General features: G+C 43.0%; 1 protein-coding gene across 1 annotated transcript in view; it reads left to right on the top strand.

Annotated features, from left to right (window-relative positions):
- LOC124777519 (serpin B6-like) overlaps window positions 1-14,874 on the top strand; it is a 90,680-nt gene extending 75,806 nt beyond the window's left edge. The window contains exons 7-8 of the mRNA XM_047252965.1: window positions 749-887; window positions 14,626-14,874. Of these exons, the coding sequence (XP_047108921.1) occupies window positions 749-887; window positions 14,626-14,774 (288 nt within the window). The 3' untranslated portion in view covers window positions 14,775-14,874. The remainder of the gene's footprint in view (window positions 1-748; window positions 888-14,625) is intronic.
- The last annotated feature ends 2,511 nt before the right edge of the window (window positions 14,875-17,385 follow it).

Below are 17,385 nucleotides of genomic sequence, written 5' to 3'. Positions count from 1 at the left end.
GACTTTCTTTTCGTTGGTTGTGACAATGGATTAGACGTGGATGCTATTTTTCAATCCAGAAACAAAGCTCCAGTCAGCTCAATGGAAGCACACAGATTCACCGCCACCAAAAAAAGTTTCGGGTAACCGCCAGTACTGAAAAAATGATGTTCTGGGACAGCGAGGGCGTAATCCTTACCCATTGCATTCCAAAGGGCACTACGGTAACAGGTGCATCCTACGAAAATGTTTGAAGAACAAATTCCTTCCTGCACTGCAACAAGTCCGGGAAGGGCTGCGCGTGTGCTGTTTCACCAAGACAACGCACCCGCACATCGAGCTAACGTTACGCAACAGTTTCTTCGTGATAACAACTTTGAAGTGATTCCTCATGCTCCCTACTCACCTGACCTGGCTCCTAGTGACTTTTGGCTTTTTCCAACAATGAAAGACACTCTACGTGGCCGCACATTCACCAGCCGTGCTGCTATTGCCTCAGCGATTTTCAAGTGGTCAAAGCAGACACCTAAAGAAGCCTTCGCCGCTGCCATGGAATCATGGCGTCAGCGTTGTGAAAAATGTGTATGTCTGCAGGGCGATTACGTCGAGAAGTAAGGCTAGTTTCATCGATTTCGGGTGAGTAGTTAATTAGAAAAAAAATCGGAGGCCTTAGAACTTGAATGCACCTCGTAGTTTCATGCTTTCTTAAATAATTTCTTAAACAAAGATTTTGTTTTCATTTACATGGAATACTAAATTTAAATTTCAGCTCGGGATTGAGTCCATGTTCAATCCAGCCAAAGCGAACTTCTCTGGCATTGTTGACGGGGACTATGTAGTAAGCCAAGTCTTACACAAAGCGTTCATAGAGGTCAACGAGAGGGGCACCGAAGCAGCAGCCGCAACAGGTGGGTGATTTCAAAATCTTACATTCACTGATTGCAATGACTGACGAACTACATATATGATGACACCTCACACTGAAGACTCAATAACTGTGACGCGTTTCATGGAGCGCAAAATTCCTAGGGAACTTTCTTCATCATTTCTTTAGTGATGACATGCAGCGTCATTTTAAATCTTCTTAGACTACTCGGTGTTGCATTTGTCTCAGCATAAAGTCAAACGGTAACTAAGCACCGTAGTTCACGCAAGCTGTTTGTTTTATGTTAATATGCAAGTCTATTAAACGGAACCATTGCCATTATTCTGTAAAATTCCTCTGTATCGTTCTTTGTCGTGCTTCGCGAGTGTTTCGGTACATACCAGATGAGTGCTCACATGTGTGTCTCATTTACTGCTTAATCACGTTTATCGTGACTAGTATACCCTTCATATTTAAAGATTCTTGTTAGATAGGCATATTGTTTATGTAGATTCCAGTTCCGGGTATTCTTCCTCCCTAATCTCAATCTTCGTTCTGGCTAATTATATCCTAACATAATATTTCTTCTTGGATAGGCGATAGAATTCTGTAGTAAATCACGTTATGTGTCATCTAATACGATTCGAGAATACGTTTTCTTTAGTGTTTGTACTACAATATTCCAAGTTGCATTGCTAACGCACGCTCATGCTGCGCTACTGAGCTCGGAACTAACCGCTCCGAACTCTGATGGTGGAAGAAACTGTCATGCAAAACGGTTTTGTTTGCTGCATTGGTGTACAGTGGGCTATTCAAAATAACAGCATTGTTAGTGGACGCACGACGTTATTGTATTAATCGTAGCGCTGGCGTCAGGTAGCGATGGCACTGGACTATTCCTCAAGAAAGATTCATTACTATTTTTACTTGTAGTGAGTAATTAACTATGGGTTCCGCGGTTATAAAAGCGAGAACTTTCTCTGTTAATTAACTAGGCGGCACACTAATGGCATGAGTTGGCGCTTGAAAGATGCTCATATTAAAATGGATTGGATTGGACAAACTGTTAATCTGAGAGGTGTTAGGTCAATTTCGACTACCTAATGTTTCATATGCGGTTTATTGTCTTGGCCTATCTGGCTTGATTGATTGTTGTAATCGCTACTGAGTGCAAAACACGTTAATTGAACTTAAGCAATGAGGACAAGCAAGCAAGGTTCTGGTTCTCATGGACCAATCGGTGCCGACTGGTCGCCATTTCATCCTCTGCCAATGGCGTCGTTCGATGCGGTGTGGAGTGGTGTGGGGTGAAGACACCCGCCCTCCTGGCCATTGTCGGTTTTCTTGTCCCTGGAGCTGCAAATCATCAATCAAGTAGCTCATCACTTGGCATCACGATACTGAGTGCACTCTATTCCAGTCCTCCCACCAAGGAAAAATCCCTGGGAGTAGGGCCTACTGGGAATCAAACCCGCTATATAGTAGCCGAACATGCTGACCACTAATCTATGGAGGCAAATAATGAGGGAGATGAAATAGAGAGTCTGAAATCCATAGCTTTCCTGCTATGTATGGGAAGTCGTAGTCAAGTCGTATAGTCGATATGAAGTTAGTCATCTTCTGCCATCCACCAAAGACAGTAGCACTATTGGATGCCATCAAAGATGACTTGATGCTGCACAAGGTTGGGTTTTGTAAGACTCCCAAGAGTGTGATCTTTCATACGTTGGACAGACGATGCGTACAGTCGATGAAAGATTTCCAGAGTGAATACTTGGCAGACCCTACCAGCCTGTACTCACAAAATGTGGTCTGGCAGACAGCAGTCAGAGAAGCAGGTAGCGGTACACTAGTGGAACTGACATACCCGACCATGGACCTGACTGATACTCCATTGCCCACACACAGTTGAATGGTTCATGGCAGACCCGCTCAGAGGACGAATCAGCTGAGTGGTCGGCCTGAGTATGTGGGGCTGCCATAAAAAGGCTGACCAGTCTGCTGAGCCGCTCGGCGCGTAGGTCAGCCTTGATCTGTTCGCCTGTGTGAAGACTATGGGCTCATGGTTGGGTCGATGGTCGTTTACGTCGGTTCCATTTAGTGAACCCCTACCTGATTGCTCTGACTGTTGTCTGCCAGGCCACACTCCGTCAGAACAGGCAGGTAGGATCCCACAAACATTCGCTGCTGTCCATACAGAGTCGGACGGCTAGCAAAGTTGTTTGCCCAACCAGTTGGGCTGTAAATGGAAGCCTTGAGCTTCGCTCTGGAAGGGTTGACCCTTTTAAAGAAATAAAGCAGAAGGATTCCGCCCAGTGGCAAATGCCTAGGACTCTTGAATGAATGAAGGCACTCCTATTACAAACAACATTCTTGACAACTTAGGAATGCAGGCAGACACCTGAAGCTATCGGTTGACGAGTCAACAGCCAAAACTGGGAAGTGACACAACGAGGAACACTTGAGAACAATGGAAGTTTTACTGTGTTACACACCAACCGCTCCCTAGGAACTTTCGACTCAAAATGTCGGAAATTAGATCACCTTGTATGAAGGCTAGGTTATGTGGTTGTGCTGAGTCAATAGTTCATTGGGCGATATTACAAATGGGTCCACCAACGACAAAGACGACACGATGAAACATTCAGCGCCTGCGAAGACACACTGGGAGAGAAGGAATACTTCTGGTAAGCTGGGGCAGCCTCGGGAAGAAGCAATCGAACAGAGGTGTGTAGGGGCACGGGTGGGGGGTGGGGAGGGGGAGGGAGACATGGGAGAGAGAACAGATCAGACACTCAGTGCGAGATAAGACAGGCAGTGAGTCGTCGATCAGCGAGAACAGGACCCAGAGATGCCAGATAAGAAGTAATTACTCTGCTGGTTCACGTAATAGCATTCTGACTTTGATTTCTGTGCCATGTCACCCTATTGTCGACTCAGTTTTCAGACTTTGAGTCAGATTCCTGCATTCAGTCTCGCGTCCATCATCACTCTGTGACACATTCATTTTCTCTTCCACGCTGAACGGATTTTACTGTGATTCGATGGCTGATTCTTTAAGCATCGCACTGTGTTTTCCTTGTATGTCCTCAGCTTCCAAATGTTACATTGACATCGCCTCTGTGTGAGATAATCATTGCAGACAACAGGCTCCATGCACGAGAACAGTAACACAGCATCGGTCGCCGAACGGCTGTCTACCTGGAAAAGGATTAGGCAGAATGAGCGCAGAGCTAAGCCATCCAGGTCGCCGCCTTAGAACCGCAGGGTACAGCAGAAGAAAGCTGCTGACTGCCAGTCAAAACCACATACGAAGAGAGGTGACTGATACGTCGCACCGACATTGCATCAGTTCCACATGCCAGAAAATGAATGCTGTATCTGTCGATTGCTGAGACAAAATGATTTAATCTCCCTTCCCTAGTTGCCCAATTACCGACTTGTGTCTATGTCGTCCTATCGGCACTGAGATTATGTTTGTACTGTTTACCTGAGAATGAGAATAATAGTGAAACTCAATGTTTCCATCTATTCTTCATCTTTGAATTCACTACCCTTTTGTGATTCATTAGCACTTAATTAGTCATTTCTGGATTTACTACAATTCGATGCCCAAAATGTGCTGTGACATCATTTTCAGTACGCCAATGAAATTCAGTTTACTGCGTTTTGACGTCCTGAATTACGCAATCTCATTATCAGTTTATCCGTTGCATTCCTTCACAGTATTTTCGGCGTCCAACGTAGGGCCACCTGATCTTCAATTTTTGAATGAAATTCTATGTGCTGCACTTTTATACTAAATGTGGGGTGACCTTATTTGCATATCAGAACCCAATCAATCGGATTCATTTGCTACAGTATTGATGAGGCGACCTCATGTCAGTCTACGAAAATTGTAAAGCTATGGAAAATAAAATAAAAGTGTCATTACAGTAATCAGTAACCTAAGATTGTAAAGCACGCTGTGTTGGGCGGTAGCTAATGTCAACAGCTACGCCAGACCAAAATGTGTAGGGAATACATTAAATAGATCAGAATGTACAGGCCGAAATACTAAATGTCTTTTTCCAAAGCAGTTTCACAGAGGAAGACTGCACTGTAGTTCCTTCTCTAGATTGTCGTACAGATGACAAAATGGTAGAAATCGAAATAGACGACAGAGGGATAGAGAAACAATTAAAATCGCTCAAAAGAGGAAAGGCCGCTGGACCTGATGGGATACCCGTTCGATTTTACACATAGTACGCGAAGGAACTTGCCCCCCTTCTTGCAGCGGTGTACCGTAGGTCTCTAGAAGAGCGTAGCGTTCCAAAGGATTGGAAAAGGGCACAGGTCATCCCCGTTTTCAAGAAGGGACGTCGAACAGATGTGCAGAACTATAGACTTATATCTCTACCATCAGTTGTAGAATTTTGGAATACGTATTATGTTCGAGTATGATGACTTTTCTGGAGACTAGAAATCTACTCTGTAGGAATCTGCATGGGTTCCGAAAAAGACGGTCGTGTGAAACCCAGCTCGCGCTATTCGTCCACGAGACTCAGAGGGCCATAGACACGGGTTCACAGGTAGATGCCGTGTTTCTTGACTTCCACAAGGCGTTCGATGCAGTTCCCCACAGTCGCTTACTGAACAAAGTAAGAACATATGGACTATCAGACCAATTGAGTGATTGGACTGAAGAGTTCCTATATGGCTAAATGGTTCAAATGGCTCTGAGCACTATGGGACTTAACATCTACGGTCATCAGTCCCCTAGAACTTTGAACTACTTAAACCTAACTAACCTAAGGACATCACACAACACCCAGTCATCACTAGAGTTCCTAGATAACAGAACGCAGCATGTCATTCTCAATGGAGAGAAGTCATCCGAAGTAAGTGTGATTTCAGGTGTGCCGCAGGGGAGTGTCATAGGACCGTTGCTATTCACAATATACATAAATGACCTTGTGGATGACATCGGAAGTTCACTGAGGCTTTTTGCAGATGATGCTGTGGTGTATCGAGATGTTGTAACAATGGAAAATTGTACTGAAATGCAGAAAGATCTGCAGCGAATTGACGCTTGGTGCAGGGAATGGCAATTAAATCTCAATGTAGACAAGTGTAATGTGCTGCGAATACATAGAAAGATAGATCCCTTATCATTTAGCTACAAAATAGCAGGTCAGCAACTGGAAGCAGTTAATTCCATAAATTATCGGGGAGTACGCATTAGGAGTGATTTAAAATGGAATGATCATATAAAGTTGATCGCCGGTAAAGCAGATGCCAGACTGAGATTCATTGGAAGAATCCTAAGGAAATGCAATCCGAAAACAAAGGAAGTAGGTTACAGTACGCTTGTTCGCCCAGTGCTTGAATACTGCTCAGCAGTGTGGGATCCGTACCAGGTAGGGTTGATAGAGGAGATAGAGAAGATCCAACGGAGAGCAGCGCGCTTCGTTACAGGATCATTTAGTAATCGCGAAAGCGTTACCGAGATGATAGATAAACTGCAGTGGAAGACTCTGCAGGAGAGACGCTCAGTAGCTCGGTACGGGCTTTTGTTAAAGTTTCGAGAACATACCTTCACCGAAGAGTCAAGCAGTATATTGCTCCCTCCTACGCATATCTCGCGAAGAGACCATGACGATAAAATCAGAGAGATTAGAGCTCACACAGAAGCATACCGACAATTCTTCTTTCCACGAACAATACGAGACTGGAATAGAAGGGAGAACCGATAGAGGTACTCAGGGTACGCTCCGCCACACACCGTCAGGTGGCTTGCGGAGTATAGATGTAGATGTAGATGATTCAGAAGTGATATGAACATTAAACCGTGACTCCATAATATTCAGACATGTGTCATTGTAAGATGATACCACACTGTTAGCATAAACGTTCCTATCTTCCTATGTAGAAATATTGTAGGTATAAGACTGATTTCATAGTAAAATTAGCGTTAATTGAAACAGCGATTAGTAATATTGACAGTAATTAAAAATTGGTGTGAAGTAATAATGTATGATAGCACCAACGAAAAACACTTAAAAAGCTGTTTCAAAGTGACATACAATTTTTATCAGTAGATTAATATTTATATATGTTCACTTCGTTTAATATATTTTTTGTAGTTATAAATTTATCACTTCAGTAATTAAAAGAGAAACAGTATGTGAGTAGCAACTGTAACATCTCAAAATGGCCTCTCTAGAAAGATGACATATAGTACGAGAGATGAAGTTTATTTAGGCAACAGATTCTAATGTACGCGATTTTATTTTTTCATGGGGTTGAATCACATTATAAACTGTCTATAAAATTCTTAGAAAGGCAAGAAAGCATGGAAGAGTACGTATTTTCAAGAATATTATCCTGCAGCAATAAGGTAGGAACTTTTCGGTATATCGCGAAAAATGATACAGGAAATTGAAGTAAATATGAGAAATTTATTAAAAGTTTGATGTTGAATGGATGAAAAAGATAGACCCAAAACAGTAGATTCTTTTACTCACTTTTCTGTCATTAGAAGATAATATAGATCTAAATAATTCCTTAATAGTTGTGTATAATATATAAGTGAATCATTCCATAAATAAGGCAACGCTGTGTGATAAAAAGAAAAGTGTCTGGTGTTAAACTGCGTTTGTTAATTTTGCTCAGTTTTCGAAAAACTTAGGAGAATAGGCGATAGAGGAGAGGTATCACTTTATAAGAGGAAATCTAATTCGACTGATAGTGTATCCAAGATATGAAGTTCAGTGTCTGAACCCTTAGAAAATTGATGTATGTGAATTAGTGAGACACTAATTCGCTAACGATATGAGACGCGATTCAATACCAGACTGTCTCTTTCGATGGCCTTGCATATAGTTTCAAACACGTTAACCAGTGCGGTTTCCTAATGATAGACTCCTTAAACCTCACACAGGAAGAAGTACTGAAGCGGAAAAGGTTATGTACGAGCATCATTATCTGCGTGAGCACACGGTATACACCGCTTTAGTTAACACGAGGAACACCAAACAACACATGGCCTGACTACGTAGCTGTCTGCCATAAGGCACTGCTTATCACGTTACGTTTTATTCTCAGTTTTGTTCCTATAGTGTTTCTGAAGAAACGTCATTAGTTTGAAAGACATCCAACCTTTCAAGATGGAAGTAGTTACAGTATTCAACACATTTATCCATGATGAGAGGCTTTATGGCCTGTTAGAGGTTCTTGTTTGTCTCCAGGATGCTCATGTTTACTAAGGGGCCTGGGCTTCTATTTAAACCACTAGTAATTTTAAAGTAGCTGATTGTTTTGTACTTTAAATAAGCTGTAACAAGTTGTGACAGCTGACCATCAATCCTCTGTCAAAAGGGCATTATAATATATTAATGAAATAAGAATAACGGAAAAGGTTGTTGACTACCCCACAAGGGAAAAAAAACGTATTACGTGATTATGTATTGATATGTTAATTATTGCGTGATATTATGAAGCTGCACCGAGTCGCCAATCTTAAGGAAATCTGTATATCAGTCCGATGCTCTCACAGAATAGAGTGTTCGTAAATATTGTAAACTTCGACATTTTACCTTTTAGCTTCGTGTGATCTTTGTGAGGTCTATTACTTCCCTACTCCTTTAGTAACTAGCCATAACGGGGGCTAATGGGACATTTTCGTTGCTAAGACTTCTTGACTTAAAACTTCGTTGGATTATTATATTAACGATAAATTAACACACAAACATTTGTATACTTCATACTACATATTTTGCATGTGATTTATATAAGACAGTGCTCCTTTTCGAAGAGTAACAAAAACAGATCGTAAAATTTCGCTCTTTCTTTTCTAGTCATTTTCTCTGACATTTTCAGTGATTATAACAAAATCGTAGTGATGTGTTTTCAATAAATACGTACTTCCATCTACAAATTTTTAGAATAACAAAAATGTTTATCATCTACTAAGTACCATCACAACATGCTTTATGTAAATGCTTTAGAATGATGGAGGAACTGAGAAACTTCCGCGTTATTTCTCTTTCTAATACGTTTCTGGCCTTAAGAATTACAGTAGCGTGAAGACTGCATGCAACAAATGTCATATCGATCTGGAATGCTCTGATACGCAAACTGAGTAACGTCATTTACTTTCTGCAGAAACGGAAACATCACGCATCACGTTTCTCGTTCAGAAATCGCAACTGAATATTGGTGGTTTGTGAGCTACTCTAACTGGTCGGGAACTCGCAAGACGGTCACATTGTTTGCTTGGCCGTGCACGACGGTTCAGCCACTTTACGTAGTTTCATTTACGAAATGGGTTTGTTCACAGGGGACAAGTATCCACACAGATAGCACGTTTGATCTGCAGACAACGGACTGCAATCACGGCGACCACAGTTGCGGTTTCCCTTGATACGCTGCAGCAGGAAGGGGGCGGCGCCCAACGTCATATCTTTCCCAAGGATTCGTGTTTCCGCTCATAGCAATACGATGGATGTATACGTATGCCGAGTCTCCAAGGGGAACCCCAACATTGCCGCATTGCCCTCGTCATCGTCGTCATACTGTGCCTGCACACGTCCTCTCCATGGTGCCGTTGGGTACAACACACAATCATATCTGGTCCACATAGCCGATAATTTGGAACGCAGGAGTTACATTTATGACGTGGTGGCTATACAGTCTCTTTACGGTCTGTGTGACGTCATCTCAAATCACGGGACAGCGATGTGCTCATATACGGATGGCGGTACTATCGCGTACCCAAGGTACATAAGGGCACTGCATTGGTAGAGCTGTCATTTGTACTCAGGCGATTCATGTGATAAGATTTCCGGTGACATTATGGCTGCACGACGGGAATTAACACTCTTTGAACGTGGCATTGTAATTGGAGCTCGACTCACGGGACATTCAATTTTGGAAATCATTAGGAAATTCAATATTCCGAGATCCACAGTCAAGAACGTGCCGAGAATACCAAATTTAAGGCATCAATTCTGACCACGGGCAACGCAGTGCCCGACGGCCTTCACTTAATGGTCGAGAGCTGCAGAGTTTTCGTAGTTGTCAGTGCTAGCAGAGAAGCACCACTGCGTGAAATAACAGCAGAAATCAGTGTGGGACGTACGACGAACGTGTCCGTAGGATGACTGATGCGAGTGCCTTTGCTAACAGTGTTATATCCTAGCCAGTAATGCCACCCGAGCCCGCTGCCAAAAGGTTGGCAGCATCAAAGTCCGGACGCCGTCCGCATAAGCAGCGCCAGCGAGACAGCAAATCGCCGCAAGTTTGCGCGCGCCACCGCTGGCTTCTGGTTTCTTAACGGCTGTACCAGAATCCTCGTGCGGTCATACTCCATGTCGTGATTTTCCGATTCTGGTACAGACGTCGAGATACTGGGACAGCGTTGTTAGGGAGGCCATCGAAATTCGCACCAATGACGACCTCATAAGCCGTGACTGTGGCTATAAACGTAGCAAGGCTTGGGAACCAGCGATTGGGTTAATCACGAGTAAATCGAGCAAACGTATAGTTGTGACGACCACGGCGGACAGAGCCATCACACCGACGTCATCTCAGACGCCGTCGCAATCTGTTCCACCGCGCGACCGTGGCGCGGGGCGCGGACTGCGGAGGGAGCGCGCCATGGGCGGAGGGTATTTAAATCGGCCGCCGCCGCGACCGAACCCAGTTCCCCCTGAGCATCCATAGCGTACGGATCTCCGTGCCGGCACGTTCACAGGAGCTCAGTCCGTCAGTTCACCTGATGATGGCGACATGTATGATCGCCGAAATATTGTGCCCGTTGGACACTATAGACCGGCAGCACACCCGTGGATATTTTGATTATTCATGTTCGTGTTTCCAAACAACGATGGAATTTTTATGGACGACACTGCGTCATGTAATTGGGCCGCCATTGCTCGTAATTGGTTTCAAGAACATGTTGGACGATTCGAGCGAGTGATCGAAACACCCAGATTGCCTGACATGAACCACATCGAACATTTATGGGACATAATAGACAGGTCAGTTCGTGCACAAAATCCTGCACTGGCAGCATTTTCGCAATTATGGACAGAAATAGAGGCAACATGGCTCTTAATTTCTGTGGAGGACTTCGTGACTTGTTGAGCACATGCTGCGCCGGGCAAAACGAGGTCCGACTCGATGTTAGCAGGTATCACATGACTTGTGTCACATCTGTGTAACGCAACACACCACGTCGTACACGGGTGTCTTCCCTCCCTCGACGTCACGTTCTCACTCACTGAAAACAGCTGGCCATGGTTTTCCGAGAGACTGGAACGCCACCAATCTACAGCACCGGTATTTACGAAGTCTCTTGTTGAGTTGAAGCTGGATGAAACGACGCACCTACTCCCGTCATTCAAATTCAGTTCGAGTTGATGCTCAGCCTTGTTCGAGCTAATGTTTCTGCAAGAGGTGGCAGCCCCATGTGTTAAATATCGCACCCTGTCCATCCGAAAATCACCAGCAAAGTTAATAATGCATTCTTCCTGCAATACTCCATACGCACAATAAGAAAAATTTTATTTTTTCTATTCTTTTTGATGACCAGCTTTATAAATAATACTTGCAGCGGTTTAAAACACTTTTGAACTATTTCTCTCTATTATTATTTTAACAGTGAAGTAAACAAATTTGCTTTATAGCTACTTTCTTTCTTTCCTTTATGTGTTTCTGCTACGGTCAAAATGAGTCTCCAGAATAGCACCGCCTTTAATGCGTTGTTACGTTGAAACTTTGCAAATTTGACGATTCAACGAACAGTATTATACAATTCTTGAATATTAGTGGAAAGAAAGAAGGAGGAAAACTTGAAGAAAATGTAGGATGTTCCATTTGTAAGGGGCCCCAGGAGAAATGTTATCAAAATCCTATTGAAAGAGGATTTCAAACCAAGTCTGTAGAAGACATGTCATTGTGGCTGAAATATGAATGTACATTACAAGATGTTCTGGATGTGCTGTCCCCCCAACGAGGTTCACTATCTCGGACTGCCTGCTCCATGTTCATTCCCTCTGCGAGCAGTGACCACGTACTTGACAAGGAGGGTCATTTACTGGCGGAAGACTCAGTGGCTAGAAGTGAAGAACAGTAAGCTACGTTCGATGAAATCTACAGTGCGAACGCTCAGTTACTTCCTTCCATTCTTAGATCAGGGTTGTATTTTAGATTCTTTTCGTTGTGTTCCTTTGTTACTTCTTGCTAGATTTACAATTCATAGTTGTTTTAATTGCCTTTGCGCAATTTCGCTCAATGTTTATGTAAGTTCCTTGATGACGCATTACTTTAGTGCCCTAAATCTGTAGTCTTTATCAGTATCATCACCGTCATTTTTCAAGGCTGATCACCTACTCGTGTTCACCATACTAGGAAAAAAAGAAACCAACACGCGCGCCGTTCTCTTCAGAGGTTCGTGCGGGCTAGATACAGGAGAACAACACTATTATTAGTCTCTAGCAGTGAGAACAAATTTTGTGTTCAGGTAATGTACGTTTGTTTCTGGTGTGTACTATTGTTCAGCTGTGTTCACAGCATTTTCTATATGAGATTTGTAAAACTAGTTTCATTTTCAGGCTACTTTGCAGAAAACGTCTGTCAAATAAAGAGGAAGTTCTATATGGCAAGTTTTTGTATAAAGAGTGGTTAGGATTAAACTTTCGCTATCTGCGAGGGCCCCCATGAAAAACGAGTGATCAGACGACAACGAAACCTTGTTTAAACATTTCTAGGAGCACGCGGAAGGAAAATAGTGAATAAACCATTCAGAGAAACACATTTTCATTTCCGCATGAGAGGGTAACATTTGTTAATTGTGCACAATGTCTGCGTTCCAGGTTACAAAATTCTGTATCTACGGTAGCCTGGAACCGCGCTAGAGATACCATTTCAGAATCGTTCGCGGCACTTTTCAAACGGTGGACCGTGGAATGTTGAACTGTCGTGACACAGTTCACGCACTGCTTGAAGATCACACATTGCGTCCGGCAATCTCTGTCATGGCAACAGTAAATTCCTAAAACATTTTTGGCGCAATTGGCCGTCGGTCTCTCTCAGGAGCAGTTACAAAATTGCCAGTTAATTCGAACTTCCGGGTTATGTTCTTCAAAACCCGTGCGAAAGTAGATCCTGCCCATATTTCTTTAAAGCGTCGATACTCTCAAAGAGCAGCAGCACTGTTGCTGACGTTTTGATAAAAAAACATCTTTACGAAAAAAGCCGTGCTTTCGTTGTCCAGATCCATGTTGACTGCAAATGTAGTGCAAGTTGACGCTTGTGCTTCAAACCTACGTCGCTATACCAGTACCAGCACCTAACAGTAAGTCCTGACACTATCACTACCAAAAACGCAAATCCTGCAGTGCATAGTCTCAACGTCATTGCTATGAAGTAGGTTTCCACCTACGCTGGCTCAAGTAGAAAAGTTTAACCATAACTACAGTATATAGTCGCTCTAAAAGGAAAGCGATGTTCTGCAGCATTGCTCTAAAGATATTCGCTAAACCTGACTTTTGACTCAAGAAGTAAACAGCAGCAGTGTCGGATAAGAACAAATTTTCAGTATACAGCTGACTACTCGCAGACGCTCTGCACAGCAGAATGAAAATTCATACGGGGAACAGTCCCCTAGGCTGTGGTTAACCCATTTCTCTCCAGCATCTCCTCTTCCAGGAGTGCCAGACCCGAAACGTATGCGAGAAAACTTCGGCGAAACTTTCCTGGCAGATTAAAACTGTGTGCCGGACCGAGACTCGAACTCGGGACCTTTACCTTTAGCGGGCAAGTGCTCTACCAGCTGAGCTACCCAAGCACGGCTCACGACCCGTTCTCACAGCTTTAATTCCGCCAGTACCTCGTCTCCTACCTTCCAAACATCGCAGAAGCTCTCCTGCATACCTTGCAGAACTAGCACTCCTGGAAGAAAGGATATTGCGAAGACATGGCTTAACCACAGCCTGGGGGATGTTTCCAGAATGAAATTTTCACTCTGCATCGGAGTGTGCGCTGATATGAAATTTTCCTGGCAGATTAAAACTACGTGCTGGACCGAGACTCGAACTCGGGATCTTTGAGTTCGAGTTCGAGTCTCTCTTCGGCACGCACTTTTAATCTGCCAGGAAAGTTTCACATCAGCGAACACTCCGCTGCAGAGTGAAAATTTCATTCTGGAAACTTCAGTGAAGTTTGGGAGGTAGGGGACGAGTTACTGGTGGTAGTAAAGCTTTTATGGCAGCAGAGCGATCGCACACGAAAGGCAAATATCCCACGTTCGATTAATGCAGTATTAATGTGCCACGAAGTTTTAGTAATTCCAAAGCATGCAGCGGGTAAAAGTACGTTATAAAGTTCCTTCAATCATCTGTGTGATTATGATACCATCGTAACTGCTCTGTTACGGGTTCAGTACCAAAATTAAACGGAAAAAAGCACTAAATGTGTTTGACCGTGTAAAGCATCGACACTAGACTGCGCTTCCAGTGCGAAGAAATGTTCGTTTTGGAGACACCAGGACACATGTAGCGCCCCATGCAGTTCGTAGCTATCGAGAATGTTGGCGTGTGTTTGTTTTATGAAACAGTAACATGTTGAAGCAGCATGTTACAGTGGGACTCTATCCACAATTCCTGCCTTTCATGGGCAGGGCTGATCTTATCTTCCGCTACCTGAGAACCCGGAAATCTTAACCTCAGCATACTTGAATAGCACTGATAAAATTATTTTCTAGGATAGTTATCTAATATCTCTTCCTGTTGTTGCAGTTCTCATAGCACCTGGATCGAGCGCTCCTCAATTTCCGCCACCAACACCCGTCATCTTCAAGGCCGACCACCCCTTCATGTTCTTCATTGTGGACGACATCACACGGACGATCCTCTTCGCCGGACGTCTTGTGAAGCCTTCTGCGTAATTATTGCGGTTTTAGAATATATATGTTTTATGCTGCAGTGATGCGAACCAGCTTCTGTAGCAACAATTTTGTTACGAAATTTATTATTCGTTCTGGTTACATGTGGAAGTCCTTAAATAATTAATAAAACATTTCCATAATTGAAGAATGTGGAGTATTTGTTTTTAACTGGTAAAAATAATGATGTATGGTGTGAGCGTAAAGAAAGATTTCATTTATCAATTTCCATGGTAGCGACACACCAAAATCACAATAGCAATGCGTTGTAGTTGCTACATATTTTATTACAATCAAAAGCATTATAAAATTACAGTCACAATAATGCAGGAGACTGCCTTACAAGGCCAGATCACTTGGACAAATAACAAATAAATTTCTTTAACCGGAACAAGACCCATACAACTTGAAATTTGAATATGACTAGGTAAATATACTCAGGTAAAGCTTTACTTAATTAGTACAAATGTCCATACAATTCCCATCAGAACTCTCATTACTTCCAATCAGCTGAGGAACTGGTTAAGGTTTCGAACACAGATCTTTTAAGGTTTTGCTAGCCAACTTTCCTAAACAAAACTATATACAAATGACTAAAACAATTAAGGAGGTGCTTTAACTTTGACCAAACCAATCTTCAAATTTATTTACTCAGTTGATTAATCAACAATATTCTTAGAATGATTACAACTAGAACATGACCATATGACAATACCCCTAAAATGAGGTTGTTTCAATATTGCGTGTGAATTAGCGATAGACGCGAGCAGACCAAGAATTCAAATCAATACCAGAGATCCACGAGACAGGAAATGACACAGAAATGTACTCAACTTTGCACTGCAATTGAACTTCAGATGCAATAATTCTTCACCGGAAAGATGGAATCACGCAACAGTGACAACATAATCCAAGATGTAAAGGAGAGGACAGGGCCTTAAATATCTCCTTGCCCCCGTGGTGCTCTGCTCCCAGTATGCTCGCGTCGACCGCTGCCAGTTATCAGTAACACAACACACATCAACGGCAGACAGTGTTCTGAGACATAAACTACACAATCTTATCTAAAGAACAGGTGATCAATACAATTATCTCGGTGCACATTTACATGCCAAACTACCAAATGAACTACAAGGTAGAATAGAGGACGTATCTCGGGGTGTCTTGAAACGCCAGAGCCGGACCTACTCACCACTAGTTGCACTTCTAGCTACGTCTTTAACCGCGCTCCATGTCGGTTGGTTGGGCGTAGCCACACTTCCTCAACTGCCGTCAAGATAGTTACTCACGATACGGAGGTAAGTGATAAACAACCAAAACAATTCCAAAGGATTTTTAGTACACTGGCATATTCAATTAAGCTGCAAACAACCCACCGAAGCAACTCAGCGACTCCAATTCAATCGGAAGGCGTAGCTTATCACAGACTCGAAGGAGATTATCATGCATCATTCTGATCTCTAGGAAACCAAATCACCATGGGCGGTGGATCTGCCCTCAAGACTCAACACGCCGTAGCCGCTGGCCCCGCTCCTTCGTTGTCAGACTCGTCCTCTTGCCGTCCTACCTACGAGGTTCGGCTAGAAAAAAACCGGACTGATGCTGGAAAAAACATTTATTTACAATTATTTACAATTTCATGTTATCTCCTTCAATGTACTCTCCTCCTCGGTCTCTACACCGCTCCATACGAATTTTCCACTGTTCATAGCAATGCTGCAGATCATTTTCGGTAAGTCCATACATTACTTCCGTCGCTTTTTCTTTTACTGCTTCAACAGTGTCAAATCTAGTTCCTTTCAAAGCTGACTTGACTTTAGGGAAAAGAAAAAAGTCACAGGTGGCCAAATCAGGTGAGTAGGGTGGATGATCTAAGATGGGAATGTTGTGTTTTGCCAAAAACGTCTTCACTGACAACGCACTGTGAGCTGGGGCATTGTCTTGGTGAAGGATCCATGACTTTTTTCTCCACAAATCGTTCCGTTTTCTCCGTACTCGCTCACGTAGGGTAGCCAGGACGCTAATGTAGTAATGCTGATTCACTGTTTGTCCCTCTGGTACCCACTCAATGTGCACAATCCCTTTGATGTCAAAAAAAACAATCATCATTGCCTTGAATTTCGATTTTGACATTCGTGCTTTTTTTTTGTCGTGGAGAACCAGGAGTTTTCCAATGCATCGATTGGCGTTTAGTTTCGAGATCGTAAGTAAAAAACCACGATTCATCGCAATTAATAACATTTTGTAAGAAGGTGGGATCACTTTCAATGTTTTCCAGGATGTCAGAACAAATCATTCTTCGGCGTTCCTTCTGTTCAATTGTGAGACACTTTGGAACCATTTTTGAACACACTTTGTTCATGTTGAAACTTTCATGAAGAATCTGCCTAACACTTTCCTTGTCAACTCCTGTTAACTCAGACACTGCTCTGATTGTTAAACGGCGATCTTGTCGAACAAGTTTACCGATTTTTTCAATGTTTGCATCACTTTTTGCTGACAATGGTCTGCCAGTGCGAGTGTCGTCACTGGTGTCTTCGCGGCCATCTTTAAATCGTTTAAACCACTCAAACACTTGTGTTCGCGATGAACAATCATCGCCGTACACTTGTTG

The sequence above is a fragment of the Schistocerca piceifrons genome, chromosome 2 (genome assembly GCF_021461385.2).
Source record: "Schistocerca piceifrons isolate TAMUIC-IGC-003096 chromosome 2, iqSchPice1.1, whole genome shotgun sequence".
Taxonomy (NCBI): Eukaryota; Metazoa; Arthropoda; class Insecta; order Orthoptera; family Acrididae; genus Schistocerca; species Schistocerca piceifrons.
Note: the sequence above shows the minus strand (reverse complement) of the source record. Positions and strands in the feature narration are given on the sequence as shown.